Source organism: Oncorhynchus clarkii, chromosome 24, assembly GCF_045791955.1.
Source record: "Oncorhynchus clarkii lewisi isolate Uvic-CL-2024 chromosome 24, UVic_Ocla_1.0, whole genome shotgun sequence".
Classification (NCBI taxonomy): Eukaryota; Metazoa; Chordata; class Actinopteri; order Salmoniformes; family Salmonidae; genus Oncorhynchus; species Oncorhynchus clarkii.
Window position 1 is genome coordinate 43162491 of NC_092170.1, and position 17295 is coordinate 43179785.

The 17295-nt window shown below is 43.8% G+C and overlaps 1 protein-coding gene across 1 annotated transcript in view; it reads left to right on the top strand.

Moving 5' to 3' along the window:
* The first annotated feature begins 13154 nt into the window (after positions 1-13154).
* LOC139382941 (RAS guanyl-releasing protein 1-like) overlaps positions 13155-17295 on the top strand; it is a 49239-nt gene continuing 45098 nt past the window's right edge. Inside the window, exon 1 of the mRNA XM_071127217.1 lies at positions 13155-13684. Coding sequence (XP_070983318.1) covers positions 13638-13684 — 47 coding nt within the window. The 5' untranslated portion in view covers positions 13155-13637. The remainder of the gene's footprint in view (positions 13685-17295) is intronic.

A 17295-nucleotide genomic window follows, 5' to 3' on the forward strand; every position in this document is an offset into this window, starting at 1 on the left:
CCCTAAAAACCACTGCACCTCCTTTACCATGTGTGGAGTCGGCCAATTACGCACGGCTGAAATGCAGTCACTCTCCATCTCCACCCCTGAGGTGGAAATGCGGTACCCTAGGAAGGAGATGGACTGCTGGAAAAACAGGCATTTCTCAGCCTTGATGTACCCTGCGCACCAGGGACACATGCTCGGCGCGTGTAGCGGAGTATATCAGAATGTCATCAATATACACCACTCCACCCTGCCCGTGCAGGTCCCTGAAAATCTTGTCTACAAAGGCTTAGAAGACTGATGGCGCATTCATCAACCCGCAGGGCATGACGAGGTACTCATAGTGCCCTGAGGTGGAACTGAAAGCCGTCTTCCACTCGTCTCCCTCCCGGATACGCACCAGGTTGTAAGCGCTCCAGAGATCTAGTTTGGTGAAGAAGAGCGCCCCGTGGATTGACTAAATTGCTGCGGCTATGAGGGGTAGCGGGTAACTATACCTCACAGTGATCTGGTTGATGCCTCGTTAGTCAATACACGGGTGCAGACCTCCATCCTTCTTCTTCACAAAGAAGAAACTTGAGGAGGCGGGTGAAGTGGAGGACTGAATGTACCCCTGACGTAGGGATTCAGAGACATATGTTTCCATAGCCACTGTCTCCTCCTGTGACAGGGGATACACGTGACTCCTGGGAAGATTTATCACACAATCCCCCCGACGATGAGGTGGTAATTGAGTCGTCCTCTTTTTAGAGAAGGCGAGAGCCAAATTGAGCGAATCCCAATGTACTGATCCCAAGTTCATATGATTTCACCCCGTTTAACTTGTGGCGAAAAAAATGAGGTGTATGCCCGGCAAAATAGCAATATCTATATCACTGTATCACTACATCACTGTATCACTGTATCACTGTATCACTGTATCAATATATCACTGTATCCACGCATTCAAGGCCTTTACGACAGCCAACAGCTCCCGGTCCCCCACTTCATAGTTTCGCTCCGCCGGGCTGAGCTTCTTTGAGAAGAAGGCACAGGGGCGGAGTTTCGGTGGAGTACCCGAGCGCTGAGAGAGCACAGCTCCTATCCCAGCCTCGGATGCATCCACCTCCAGTATGAAACCCAAAGAGGAATCCGGATGAGCCAGCACGGGAGCCGAGGTAAACAGAGCCTTCAGGTGACCAAAAGCCCTGTCTGCTTCAGCCGACCACTGCAGTCGCACCGGTCCCCACTTCAGCAGTGAGGTAATGGGAGCCGCTACCTGAGGTAATGAGGTAATGGGAGCGGCTACCTGAGGTAATGAGGTAATGGGAGCCGCTACCTGAGGTAATGAGGTAATGGGAGCCGCTACCTTAGGTAATGAGGTAATGGGAGCCGCTACCTGACCAAAAACCCGGATAAACCTCCTGTAGTAGTTGGCAAACCCTAAAAACCACTGCACCTCCTTTACCATGTGTGGAGTCGGCCAATTACGCACGGCTGAAATGCAGTCACTCTCCATCTCCACCCCTGAGGTGGAAATGCGGTACCCTAGGAAGGAGATGGACTGCTGGAAAAACAGGCATTTCTCAGCCTTGATGTACCCTGCGCACCAGGGACACATGCTCGGCGCGTGTAGCGGAGTATATCAGAATGTCATCAATATACACCACTGCACCCTGCCCGTGCAGGTCCCTGAAAATCTTGTCTACAAAGGCTTGGAAGACTGATGGCGCATTCATCAACCCGCAGGGCATGACGAGGTACTCATAGTGCCCTGAGGTGGAACTGAAAGCCGTCTTCCACTCGTCTCCCTCCCGGATACGCACCAGGTTGTAAGCGCTCCAGAGATCTAGTTTGGTGAAGAAGAGCGCCCCGTGGATTGACTAAATTGCTGCGGCTATGAGGGGTAGCGGGTAACTATACCTCACAGTGATCTGGTTGATGCCTCGTTAGTCAATACACGGGTGCAGACCTCCATCCTTCTTCTTCACAAAGAAGAAACTTGAGGAGGCGGGTGAAGTGGAGGACTGAATGTACCCCTGACGTAGGGATTCAGAGACATATGTTTCCATAGCCACTGTCTCCTCCTGTGACAGGGGATACACGTGACTCCTGGGAAGATTTATCACACAATCCCCCCGACGATGAGGTGGTAATTGAGTCGTCCTCTTTTTAGAGAAGGCGAGAGCCAAATTGAGCGAATCCCAATGTACTGATCCCAAGTTCATATGATTTCACCCCGTTTAACTTGTGGCGAAAAAAATGAGGTGTATGCCCGGCAAAATAGCAATATCTATATCACTGTATCACTACATCACTGTATCACTGTATCACTGTATCACTGTATCAATATATCACTGTATCACTGTATCACTGTATCACTATATCACTGTATCACTGTATCACTGTATCACTGTATCACTATATCACTGTATCACTGTATCACTGTATCACTGTATCACTGTATCACTGTATCACTGTATCACTGTATCACTGTATCACTATATCACTGTATCACTATATCACTGTATCACTGTATCACTGTATCACTATATCACTGTATCACTATATCACTGTATCACTATATCACTGTATCACTGTATCACTATATCACTGTATCACTATATCACTGTATCACTGTATCAATATATCACTGTATCACTATATCACTGTATCACTGTATCACTGTATCACTGTATCACTGTATCACTATATCACTGTATCACTGTATCACTATATCACTGTATCACTATATCACTGTATCACTATATCACTGTATCACTATATCACTGTATCACTGTATCACTGTATCACTGTATCACTGTATCACTGTATCACTGTATCACTATATCACTGTATCACTATATCACTGTATCACTGTATCACTATATCACTGTATCACTATATCACTGTATCACTGTATCACTGTATCACTGTATCACTGTATCACTATATCACTGTATCACTGTATCACTGTATCAATGTATCACTGTATCACTGTATCACTGTATCACTGTATCACTGTATCACTATATCACTGTATCACTATATCACTGTATCACTATATCACTGTATCACTATATCACTGTATCACTGTATCACTGTATCACTGTATCACTGTATCACTATATCACTGTATCACTATATCACTGTATCAATATATCACTGTATCACTATATCAATATATCACTGTATCGCTATATCACTATATCACTATATCACTGTATCACTATATCAATATATCACTGTATCGCTATATCACTATATCACTATATCATTGTATCACTATATCACTGTATCAATATATCACTGTATCGCTATATCACTGTATCACTATATCACTGTATCACTATATCACTGTATCAATATATCACTGTATCGCTATATCACTGTATCACTATATCACTGTATCACTATATCACTGTATCACTATATCACTGTATCACTATATCACTGTATCACTGTATCACTGTATCACTGTATCAATATATCACTGTATCACTGTATCACTGTATCAATGTATCACTATATCACTATATCACTGTATCACTGTATCAATATATCACTGTATCACTATATCACTGTATCACTGTATCACTGTATCACTGTATCACTGTATCACTATATCACTGTATCACTATATCACTATATCACTGTATCACTGTATCACTATATCACTGTATCACTATATCACTGTATCACTGTATCAATATATCACTGTATCACTATATCACTGTATCACTATATCACTGTATCACTGTATCACTGTATCACTATATCACTGTATCACTGTATCACTATATCACTGTATCACTATATCACTGTATCACTATATCACTGTATCACTATATCACTGTATCACTGTATCACTGTATCACTGTATCACTGTATCACTGTATCACTGTATCACTATATCACTGTATCACTATATCACTGTATCACTGTATCACTATATCACTGTATCACTATATCACTGTATCACTGTATCACTGTATCACTGTATCACTGTATCACTATATCACTGTATCACTGTATCACTGTATCAATGTATCACTGTATCACTGTATCACTGTATCACTGTATCACTATATCACTGTATCACTATATCACTGTATCACTATATCACTGTATCACTGTATCACTGTATCACTGTATCACTGTATCACTATATCACTGTATCACTATATCACTGTATCAATATATCACTGTATCACTATATCAATATATCACTGTATCGCTATATCACTATATCACTATATCACTGTATCACTATATCAATATATCACTGTATCGCTATATCACTATATCACTATATCATTGTATCACTATATCACTGTATCAATATATCACTGTATCGCTATATCACTGTATCACTATATCACTGTATCACTATATCACTGTATCAATATATCACTGTATCGCTATATCACTGTATCACTATATCACTGTATCACTATATCACTGTATCACTATATCACTGTATCACTATATCACTGTATCACTGTATCACTGTATCACTGTATCAATATATCACTGTATCACTGTATCACTGTATCAATGTATCACTATATCACTATATCACTGTATCACTGTATCAATATATCACTGTATCACTATATCACTGTATCACTATATCACTGTATCACTATATCACTGTATCACTATATCACTGTATCAATATATCACTGTATCACTATATCACTGTATCACTGTATCACTGTATCACTGTATCACTGTATCACTGTATCAATGTATCACTATATCACTATATCACTGTATCACTGTATCAATATATCACTGTATCACTATATCACTGTATCAATATATCACTGTATCACTATATCACTGTATCACTATATCACTGTATCAATATATCACTGTATCACTATATCACTGTATCACTGTATCACTGTATCACTGTATCACTATATCACTGTATCACTACATCACTGTATCACTGTATCACTACATCACTGTATCACTGTATCACTGTATCAATGTATCACTATATCACTATATCACTGTATCACTGTATCAATATATCACTGTATCACTATATCACTGTATCACTGTATCAATATATCACTGTAAAACTATATCACTGTATCACTGAATCAATATATCACTTTATCACTGTATCAATATATCACTGTATAAATATATAACTGTATCACTATATCACTGTATCACTGTATCAATATATCACTGTATCAATATATCACTGTATCACTGTATCAATATATCACTGTATCACTATATCACTGTATCACTGTATCAATATATCACTGTATCACTGTATCAATATATCACTGTATCACTGTATCAATATATCACTATATCACTATATCACTATATCACTGTATCACTGTTTCACTGAATCAATATATCACTGTATCAATATATCACTTTATCAATATATCACTGTATCACTGTATTAATATATCACTGTATCACTGTATCACTGTATTAATATATCACTTTATCAATATATCACTTTATCAATATATCATTGTATCAATATATCACTATATCACTGTATCACTGTATCAATATATCACTCTATCACTATATCACTGTATCAATATATCACTGTATCAATATATCACTGTATCACTATATCACTGTATCAATATATCACTGTATCACTATATCACTGTATCACTGTATCAATATATCACTGTATCACTGAATCAATATATCACTGTATCAATATATCACTATATCACTGTATCAATATATCACTGTATCACTGTATCACTGTATCAATATATCACTTTATCACTGTATCAATATATCACTGTATCACTATATCACTGAATCGCTATATCACTGTATCACTGTCTGTCTGTGGCTGTCTGTCTGTTTGTCTGTCTGTGGCTGTCTGTCTGTCTGCATGTGTGTGTGTATTTGTGTGTGTGTGTGTTTGTGTAGGTGGGAGGGGGGGGTGCTAAGCCCCTCCCCCCGATAGCCCTTCAATCAGGCTGAACCTACCTTGCACCTATGCACACACACACACACTCACACACACACACACACACTCACACACACACACACACTCATATTATGAAGAACAACCAATAGGCATAATTTACATAATAAACCTAATTGATACATATGCAATCCAACACACCATGTAGTCAGAGCTACACACACACACACACACACACACACACACACACACACACACACACACACACACACACACACACACACACACCCCTCTTCCAGTATTCAGAAGTGTGAAACAAAATGCAGCGTCACCTCTGTTAGCTCCATCTAGCTGTCATTGTTTATCCTCCGTCTCTCTCTTCTCTCCTTCTCTCATCTCTCCGTCTCTCTCTTCTCCCATAACGTCCACATCTGACTTTAGAGCAACAGAGACAACAGAGGAGATGTCACTGGGGTTTGGGAAATGTACTGGCCAGATAGACAAGGAACTTTACTGCGCATGCCTAGGAAAAGAGACGCCAGAGAAAACCTCATGAATGCTGGGAGTATGAGTTCGGGTTTGTCTTGTCTTTCTGGTCGATCTGTGTTCTCCGCAGTAGCGCCGTCTAACCACTAGATGGCAGTGTCACCACTGTATTTCTGACGGACGGCTTGATGAGGATCACTAGTTTTAAAAGAATATTCAATTTCTGCCCCGGCCGTCACGAACTGCTCAGCTTTGACAACATGTCCTAGATGTATAAAATTATAAATATGATTATAGACTTACAACCTCGCAAATGCAAATACTTTCTCACAGGGCCATAATACGAATTATATCAAGAGGTTGGAACGTAGAAGGTAAACATATATCAGATATCAGGCCGACCCACCAACAGGTTTATAATGCCTCGACTTCCATTGAAGTTTCCTTTATTGCCCTGCTGTGTGTGTGTGTGTTTGTGTGTGTGTGTGTGTGTGTGTGTGTGTGTGTGTGTGTTAGACACAGAGAGAGAGAGAGAGAGAGAGTTGGGTAACTATCTAACTCACCATCACAGGAAGGACAGAACCTTTTTTTTTTTTTTTAAAGAGTCCTGGTTGTAGTTTCAAACCCTTCCTCTTTACTCAGGAAAACGTGTGTAGGGTCATGTCACAACCGATTACTGTAAACTACATTACCCAATCGAAGAGAGGAGGACATTTCTAGAGCCAGAAATCCCAGTGCTCCTGCCTTCCTTTTTGCAAGACTATTTGAATGCTAACGCCCATTCCCTCTAACACACACACACACAAACACACACACACACACACACACACACACACACACACACACACACACACACACACACTCACACTCACACTCACACTCACACTCACATACACACACACACACACACACACACACACACACACACACACACACACACACACACACACACACACACACACACACACACACACACACACAGGTTCACCCAACAGACACCTCCATCCTTCACCCCCCCCACCCTCAGACCCATCAGTGTCTCCTGTTGGGAACAAAGATGTCTTTGACTGGTCGCCTCCAGCTGCACTCAGAGACACAGCCCTGGGAAACACTACAGCCCTGTGTCAACCCCATCACAGGGGGAGAAGAGAGGGAAGAAACGAGGGTGATAGAGAGAGAGAGGATGGGGATGGGGGAGAGACCCTGAGTGAAAGAGCTACAAAGACAGAGGGATGACAGTGGGGATGAGAAGAGAGGAGCAGCTGTTCATGGTAGGGCTTACCTCTCTAACTGACTAATCATCGTGTACTGCCGACGTACTATATAGAGAAGCTGTGTATGTCTGCACAGCAGGGAAAAGAATTCAGCAGAAACAGAAAATGTGAATTGTTACGTGGGCAAGAATTCATGGAATTGTTTTTTTTTTAACCTAAAATAACCAACAAGTTAGCATTTCCTGCTGCTCACAACATGATTTCCCTCCAACATAATTTACATAATGTTAGTCGTAAATACTGGTGCTGCCTCTGAGTCTATCTGTGAAAAACCTGTTGTAGCTCTAGTCTTAAAACACCTGTTTTAGCACTAGTCTAGTCTGTAAACACCTGCTGTAGCACTAGTCTAGTCTTTAAACACCTGTTGTAGCTCTAGTCTAGTCTGTAAACACCTGTTGTAGCTCTAGTCTAGTCTGTAAACACCTGCTGTAGCACTAGTCTAGTCTTTAAACACCTGTTGTAGCTCTAGTCTAGTCTGTAAACACCTGTTGTAGCTCTAGTCTAATCTGTAAACACCTGTTGTAGCTCTAGTCTAGTCTGTAAACACCTGTTGTTGCTCTAGTCTAGTCTGTAAACACCTGTTGTAGCACTAGTCTAGTCTGTAAAACACCTGTTGTAGCACTAGTCTAGTCTGTAAAAAACCTGTTGTAGCTCGAATCTAGTCTGTAAACACCTGTTGTAGCACTAGTCTGTAAACACCTGTTGTAGATCTAGTCTAGTCTGTAAAACACCTGTTGTAGCACTAGTCTAGTCTGTAAACACCTGTTGTAGCACTAGTCTAGTCTGTAAACACCTGTTGTAGCACTAGTCTAGTCTGTAAAAAACCTGTTGTAGCTCGAATCTAGTCTGTAAACACCTGTTGTAGCACTAGTCTGTAAACACCTGTTGTAGCTCTAGTCTAGTCTGTAAACACCTGTTGTAGCACTAGTCTAGTCTGTAAAAAACCTGTTGTAGCTCTAGTCTAGTCTGTAAAAACCTGTTGTAGCTCTAGTCTGTAAACACCTGTTGAGGCACTAGTCTAGTCTGTAAACACCTGTTGTAGCTCTAGTCTGTAAACACCTGTTGTAGCTCTAGTCAAGTCTGTAAACACCTGTTGTAGCACTAGTCTAGTCTGTAAACACCTGTTGTAGCTCTAGTCTAGTCTGTAAAACACCTGTTGTAGCTCTAGTCTGTAAACACCTGTTGTAGCTCTAGTCTGTAAACACCTGTTGTAGCTCTAGTCTGTAAACACCTGTTGTAGCTCTAATCTAGTTTCTAAAACACCTGTTGTAGCTCTAGTCTGTAAACACCTATTGTAGTACTAGTCTAGTCTGTAAACACCTGTTGTAGCACTAGTCTAGTCTGTAAACACCTGTTGTAGCTCTAGTCTGTAAACACCTGTTGTAGCTCTAGTCTGTAAACACCTGTTGTAGCACTAGTCTAGTCTGTAAACACCTGTTGTAGCTCTAGTGTGTAAACACCTGTTGTAGCTCTAGTCTAGTCTGTAAAACACCTGTTGTAGCACTAGTCTAGTCTGTAACCACCTGTTGTAGCTCTAGTCTAGTCTGTAAAACACCTGTTGTAGCTCTAGTCTGTAAACACCTGTTGTAGCTCTAGTCTAGTCTGTAAACACCTGTTGTAGCACTAGTCTAGTCTGTAAACACCTGTTGTAGCTCTAGTCTGTAAACACCTGTTGTAGCTCTAGTCTGTAAACACCTGTTGTAGCACTAGTCTAGTCTGTAAACACCTGTTGTAGCTCTAGTGTGTAAACACCTGTTGTAGCTCTAGTCTAGTCTGTAAAACACCTGTTGTAGCACTAGTCTAGTCTGTAACCACCTGTTGTAGCTCTAGTCTAGTCTGTAAAACACCTGTTGTAGCTCTAGTCTGTAAACACCTGTTGTAGCTCTAGTCTAGTCTGTAAACACCTGTTGTAGTACTAGTCTAGTCTGTAAACACCTGTTGTAGCACTAGTCTAGTCTGTAAACACCTGTTGTAGCACTAGTCTAGTCTGTAAACACCTGTTGTAGCTCTAGTCTAGTCTGTAAACACCTGTTGTAGCACTAGTCTGTAAAACACCTGTTGTAGCTCTAGTCTGTAAACACCTGTTGTAGCTCTAGTCTAGTCTGTAAAACACCTGTTGTAGCTCTAGTCTATAAACACCTGTTGTAGCTCTAGTCTAGTCTGTAAACACCTGTTGTAGCAATAGTCTGTAAAACACCTGTTGTAGCTCTAGTCTGTAAACACCTGTTGAAGCTCTAGTCTGTAAACACCTGTTGTAGCTCTAGTCTAGTCTGTAAACACCTGTTGTAGCTCTAGTCTGTAAACACCTGTTGTAGCTCTAGTCTGTAAACATCTGTTTTAGTACTAGTCTAGTCTGTAAACACCTGTTGTAGATCTAGTCTAGTCTGTAAACACCTGTTGAAGCTCTAGTCTAGTCTGTAAACACCTGTTGTAGCACTAGTCTAGTCTGTAAACACCTGTTGTAGCACTTGTCTGTAAAACACCTGTTGTAGCTCTAGTCTGTAAATACCTGTTGTAGCTCTAGTCTGTAAACACCTGTTGTAGCTCTAGTCTGTAAACACCTGTTGTAGCTCTAGTCTGTAAACACTTGTTGTAGCTCTAGTCTGTAAACACCTGTTGTAGCATTAGCTCTTACTAGCACAGCCTCGAGCTTAGTTCAACTGTCAAACTGTCAAACCCATTTACGCCATTGTTTTTAAAACAATGTAAATGTAAACAAACACTGTATAGCCTCATAACATGGTTAAAACGATAACTCTGATCTCATCGATGGTCCTTGCATCCATAGCTCTTTCTATGAATTTGAGAGTGGTGAAATTTCTCCAGGCACATGCCTCAGGTTTTTACCAAAACAGAGGCAAGGGTGGTTTGTTATTGTTTCAACTGCGGATTTTACCTTTAAATTGGATGAAGTAACTGTCAGTCCCTCTGAAAAAGAGTGACTGCAAAATAACTCAACTTAAAATGTTTAACTTGAACTGGTCTTCTGGTTTTTACCATATATCTCTTTAACTCTCGACAGTCAGTAGACTGTCTCTAGGCTAGCTAACACAGAGGTCAGTAGACTGTCTCTAGGCTGGCTAACACAGCAGTCAGTAGATGGTCTCTAGGCTAGCTAACACAGTAGTCAGTAGACTGCCTCTAGGCTAGCTAACACAGAGGTCAGTAGACTGTCTCTAGGCTGGCTAACACAGCAGTCAGTAGATGGTCTCTAGGCTAGCTAACACAGTAGTCAGTAGACTGCCTCTAGGCTAGCTAACACAGAGGTCAGTAGACTGTCTCTAGGCTAGCTAACACAGTAGTCAGTAGACTGTCTCTAGGCTAGCTAACACAGTAGTCAGTAGACTGTCTCTAGGCTAGCTAACACAGAGGTCAGTAGACTGTCTCTAGGCTAGCTAACACAGTAGTCAGTAGACTGTCTCTAGGCTAGCTAACACAGTAGTCAGTAGACTGTCTCTAGGCTGGCTAACACAGTAGTCAGTAGACCGTCTCTAGGCTAGCTAACACAGTAGTCAGTAGACTGTCTCTAGGCTAGCTAACACAGTAGTCAGTAGACTGTCTCTAGGCTGGCTAACACAGTAGTCAGTAGACTGTCTCTAGGCTAGCTAACACAGTAGTCAGTAGACTGTCTCTAGGCTGGCTAACACAGTAGTCGGTAGACCGTCTCTAGGCTAGGTAACACAGTAGTCAGTAGACTGTCTCTAGGCTAGCTAACACAGTAGTCAGTAGACTGTCTCTAGGCTAGCTAACACAGTAGTCAGTAGACTGTCTCTAGGCTAGCTAACACAGAGGTCAGTAGACTGTCTCTAGGCTAGCTAACACAGAGATCAGTAGACTGTCTCTAGGCTAGCTAACACAGTAGTCAGTAGACTGTCTCTAGGCTGGCTAACACAGTAGTCAGTAGACTGTCTCTAGGCTAGCTAACACAGTAGTCAGTAGACTGTCTCTAGGCTGGCAAACACAGTAGTCAGTAGACCGTCTCTAGGCTAGCTAACACAGTAGTCAGTAGACCGTCTCTAGGCTAGCTAACACAGTAGTCAGTAGACTGTCTCTAGGCTAGCTAACACAGTAGTCAGTAGACTGTCTCTAGGCTAGCTAACACAGTAGTCAGTAGACTGTCTCTAGGCTAGCTAACACAGAGGTCAGTAGACTGTCTCTAGGCTAGCTAACACAGAGGTCAGTAGACTGTCTCTAGGCTAGCTAACACAGTAGTCAGTAGACTGTCTCTAGGCTAGCTAACACAGTAGTCAGTAGACTGTCTCTAGGCTAGCTAACACAGTAGTCAGTAGACTGTCTCTAGACTGGCTAACACAGTAGTCAGTAGACCGTCTCTAGGCTAGCTAACACAGAGGTCAGTAGACTGTCTCTAGGCTAACTAACACAGAGGTCAGTAGACTGTCTCTAGGCTAGCTAACACAGTAGTCAGTAGACTGTCTCTAGGCTAGCTAACACAGTAGTCAGTAGACTGTCTCTAGGCTAGCTAACACAGAGGTCAGTAGACTGTCTCTAGGCTAGCTAACACAGAGGTCAGTAGACTGTCTCTAGGCTAGCTAACACAGAGGTCAGTAGACTGTCTCTAGGCTAGCTAACACAGTAGTCAGCAGATTGTCTCTAGGCTAGCTAACACAGAGGTCAGTAGACTGTCTCTAGGCTAGCTAACACAGAGGTCAGTAGACCGTCTCTAGGCTAGCTAACACAGTAGTCAGTAGACTGTCTCTAGGCTAGCTAACACAGTAGTCAGTAGACTGTCTCTAGGCTAGCTAACACAGTAGTCAGTAGACTGTCTCTAGGCTAGCTAACACAGAGGTCAGTAGACTGTCTCTAGGCTAGCTAACACAGTAGTCAGTAGACTGTCTCTAGGCTAGCTAACACAGTAGTCAGTAGACTGTCTCTAGGCTAGCTAACACAGAGGTCAGTAGACTGTCTCTAGGCTAGCTAACACAGAGGTCAGTAGACTGTCTCTAGGCTAGCTAACACAGTAGTCAGTAGACTGTCTCTCGGCTAGCTAACACAGAGGTCAGTAGACTGTCTCTTGGCTAGCTAACACAGAGGTCAGTAGACTGTCTCTAGGCTAGCTAACACAGAGGTCAGTAGACTGTCTCTAGGCTAGCTAACACAGTAGTCAGTAGACTGTCTCTAGGCTAGCTAACACAGTAGTCAGTAGACTGTCCCTAGGCTAGCTAACACAGTAGTCAGTAGACTGTCTCTAGGCTAGCTAACACAGAGGTCAGTAGACTGTCTCTAGGCTAGCTAACACAGAGGTCAGTAGACTGTCTCTAGGCTAGCTAACACAGAGGTCAGTAGACTGTCTCTAGGCTAGCTAACACAGAGGTCAGTAGACTGTCTCTCTCTCCTCCTGCTGATGCCTCTATTGATGCTTCTATTTGGTTCACTGCTTTCTCATTTGTAAGCTTTCTCTCTCTCTCGCTCTCTTTCTCTCGCTCTCTCTGCCACCTCCTCCCCCTTTCACACATCACACGCAAACACACAGTCACTCACTCACACACACACACACCCCATACTGATGAGAGTTCCCCTATCTCACAGAGCCAGTTCCACCATCTGAGAGAGCCTTGTTTATGTTAACAGGAGAGCAGCTCTGTGTCGCACAGGTTCAACCTCCTACAGGAGAGCAGCTCTGTGTCGCACAGGTTCAACCTCCTACAGGAGAGCAGCTCTGTGTCGCACAGGTTCAACCTCCTACAGGAGAGCAGCAGAGCTCTGTGTCGCACGGGTTCAACCTCCTACAGGAGAGCAGCTCTGTGTCGCGCCGGTTCAACCTCCTACAGGAGAGCGGTTCAACCTCCTACAGGAGAGCAGCAGACACAAACTATCTGAGGTTCAACAGTTACAATGATCCAATAGAAACCGCTTCATTCACGCTCTGTCAGAGACAGAGAGAGAGATACAGAGAGTCAGCGAGAGAGGCAATAGGAGCAGCCGTGGAGGACTAAGAGGAGGATGACCCTGTGATCTTGCCAAGGATGAGCAGAGACGAGGAGAGACGCATCACTATGAATAAGGCCAAGAGGTAAGAGACTACCAGGAGAGATGGCTTAGGGGGCAGACTGAGAGGCGATTCACTCTGCTGGTCTGCTTCTTAACAAGTGTCTTAATCATATCATTGGTGATGTTGGTGTGTAGGTGAGGGTGACCCAGGGTTTGCTGCTTGCAAAGGGTAGAGGCACAGGGTGCAGTCGGTGTGAACTCTCTCTCTCTCTCTCTTTCTGTGGGGATCTGAAACACTGTGGTTTGTGTCACAGTTTCTACGCTGAGGTAAACTTTAGGTTTCTGTTCTCTAGCAGACAGACACACAACCGTCACTAGACCAGTAGAAACATGTTCTAATGGAACCTGTGTTCTCAGGCAGAAAGACACACAGCCGTCACTAGACCAGTAGAACCATGTTCTAATGGAACCTGTGTTCTCTAGCAGAAAGACACACAGCTGTCACTGTGTGAAGTACTGCACTAGTATAGAAGTACTGCACTAGTATAGAAGTACTCTGTGTACTGCATCTTAGATCATGTGTTTTTACCAAGATGTATTCGCAGTCCCGGGGACTTTTTAGTAGCTTCCTTATGCTTACTCAGCCAGACAGTGTCCTTGTGAGGGGAACTTGCTACAGTGTGTGCGTGTGTGTGTGTGCGTGCGTGCGTGCGTGCGTGCGTGTGTGTGTGTGTGTGTGTGTGTGTGCGTGTGTGTGTGTGTGTGTTTGCGTGCGTGCGCGTGCGTGTGTGATGATGGTGTGTGTTTGACCTAAATACCACAGAAGAATGATCCAGTGTGGTTTCAGCTCAAATCATTTGTATCTAGTGAACACAAGCCCTGTCTGTCTGTCTGTCTGTCTGTCTGTCTGTCTGTCTGTCTGTCTGGAGGTCTGTCTGTCTGGAGGTCTGTCTGTCTGTTTGGAGGTCTGTTTGTCTGGCTGGAGGTCTGTCTGTCTGTCTGGAGGTCTGTCTGTCTGGCTGGAGGTCTGTCTGTCTGGCTGGAGGTCTGGAGAGAGAGTCAGAGAGAGAGATAGAGAGACAGACAGAGTGGTGGGGGTGTATAGTCCACCCAGGTGAGGTATATAACAGGTGGGGGTGTATAGTTCACCCAGGTGAGGTATATAACAGGTGGGGGTGTATAGTTCACCCAGGTGAGGTATATAACAGGTGGGGGTGTATAGTTCACCCAGGTGAGGTATATAACAGGTGGGGGTGTATAGTTCACCCAGGTGAGGTATATAACAGGTGGGGGTGTATAGTTCACCCAGGTGAGGTATATAACAGGTGGGGGTGTATAGTTCACCCAGGTGAGGTATATAACAGGTGGGGGTGTATAGTTCACCCAGGTGAGGTATATACGTGGTGGGGGTGTATAGTTCACCCAGGTGAGGTATATAACAGGTGGGGGTGTATAGTTCACCGAGGTGAGGTATATAACAGGTGGGGGTGTATAGTTCACCCAGGTGAGGTATATACGTGGTGGGGGTGTATAGTTCACCCAGGTGAGGTATATAACAGGTGGGGGTGTATAGTTCACCCAGGTGAGGTATATAACAGGTGGGGGTGTATAGTTCACCCAGGTGAGGTATATAACAGGTGGGGGTGTATAGTTCACCCAGGTGAGGTATATAACAGGTGGGGTGTATAGTTCACCCAGGTGAGGTATATAACAGGTGGGGGTGTATAGTTCACCCAGGTGAGGTATATAACAGGTGGGGGTATATAGTTCACCCAGGTGAGGTATATAACAGGTGGGGGTGTATAGTTCACCCAGGTGAGGTATATAACAGGTGGGGGTGTATAGTTCACCCAGGTGAGGTATATAACAGGTGGGGGTGTATAGTTCAGCAGAATAACTGTTATTCCTTGACAAGTCATGACAACCATATCAGACCATTGGAGTCAGAGCTATTTCAATAGAAGGTATTTCAGTAGAAGGTATTTCAGTAGAAGGTATTTCAGTAGAAGGTATTTCAGTAGCAGGTATTTCAGTAGAAGGTATTTCAGTAGAAGGTATTTCAGTAGAAGGTATTTCAGTAGTTAGATGTACTAGATGTATTTCATTGAGGTAGTTTGCATGCTGTATCAAATCTTTTCCTGACTCTGTAATTAGTGGTCAGTCTATACTATAGTGTTCCTGGGTTCACTTTACTGTGCTGTGAAAATCTCTCCATTTTATTTTAGGCTCCATGTATGTGCAGAGCTAGTGTAGTAGAACATGTCTCTGTTTTGATACGTGTGCTTTCTGTTGTAGTTGAACTCAGCTCTTATCAGATTGCCTGGAACTGTGAGGGTTGGTGAGGCGTTAAGGTGGACTGGAGGGTGTGATCTGTATCAGCCTGTTAAGGTGGACTGGAGGGCGTGATCTGTATCAGCCTGTTAAGGTGGACTGGAGGATGTGATCTGTATCAGCCTGTTAAGGTGGACTGGAGGATGTGATCTGTATCAGCCTGTTAAGGTGGACTGGAGGATGTGATCTGTATCAGCCTGTTAAGGTGGACTGGAGGATGTGATCTGTATCAGCCTGTTAAGGTGGACTGGAGGATGTGATCTGTATCAGCCTGTTAAGGTGGACTGGAGGATGTGATCTGTATCAGCCTGTTGAGGTGGACTGGAGGACGTGATCTGTATAAGCCTGTTAAGGTGGACTGGAGGAGTTTAACTGTGAGGGTTGATGAGGTGTTAAGGTGGTCAGGGAACCACGTGATCTGTATAAGCCTGTTAAGGTGGCCTGGAGAAGTTTAACTGTAAGGGTTGGTGAGGTGTTAAGGTGGCCTGGAGGAGTTGTAACAAAGAGACAACAAAGAGAGATAGAAAGAGAGAACAAAGAGAGATAGAAAGAGAGATAGTAAGAGAGAACAAAGAGAGATAGAAAAAGAGATACAAAGAGAGATAGAGAGATAGAAAGATAGAGAGAGAGAACAAAGTAGCCCAGTTAACCAGACCCATCTACCTCTAGTAGCCCAGCCAACCAGACCCATCTACCTCTAGTAGCCCAGTCAACCAGACCCATCTACCTCTAGTAGCCCAGCCAACCAGACCCATCTACCTCTAGTAGCCCAGCCAACCAGACCCATCTACCTCTAGTAGCCCAGCCAACCAGACCCATCTACCTCTAGTAGCCCAGTCAACCAGACCCATCTACCTCTAGTCGCCCAGCCAACCAGAGCCATCGACCTCTAGTAGCCCAGCCAACCAGACCCATCTACCTCTAGTCGCCCAGCCAACCAGACCCATCTACCTCTAGTAGCCCAGCCAACCAGACCCATCTACCTCTAGTAGCCCAGTCAACCAGACCCATCTACCTCTAGTCGCCCAGCCAACCAGAGCCATCGACCTCTAGTAGCCCAGCCAACCAGACCCATCTACCTCTAGTCGCCCAGCCAACCAGAGCCATCGACCTCTAGTAGCCCAGCCAACCAGAGCCATCGACCTCTAGTAGCCCAGCCAACCAGACCCATCTACCTCTAGTAGCCCAGCCAACCAGACCCATCTACCTCTAGTAGCCCAGCCAACCAGACCCATCTACCTCTAGTAGCCCAGCCAACCAGACCCATCTACCTCTAGTAGCCCAGCCAACCCGACCCATCTACCTCTAGTAGCCCAGCCAACCAGAGCCATCGACCTCTAGTAGCCCAGCCAACCTACATCA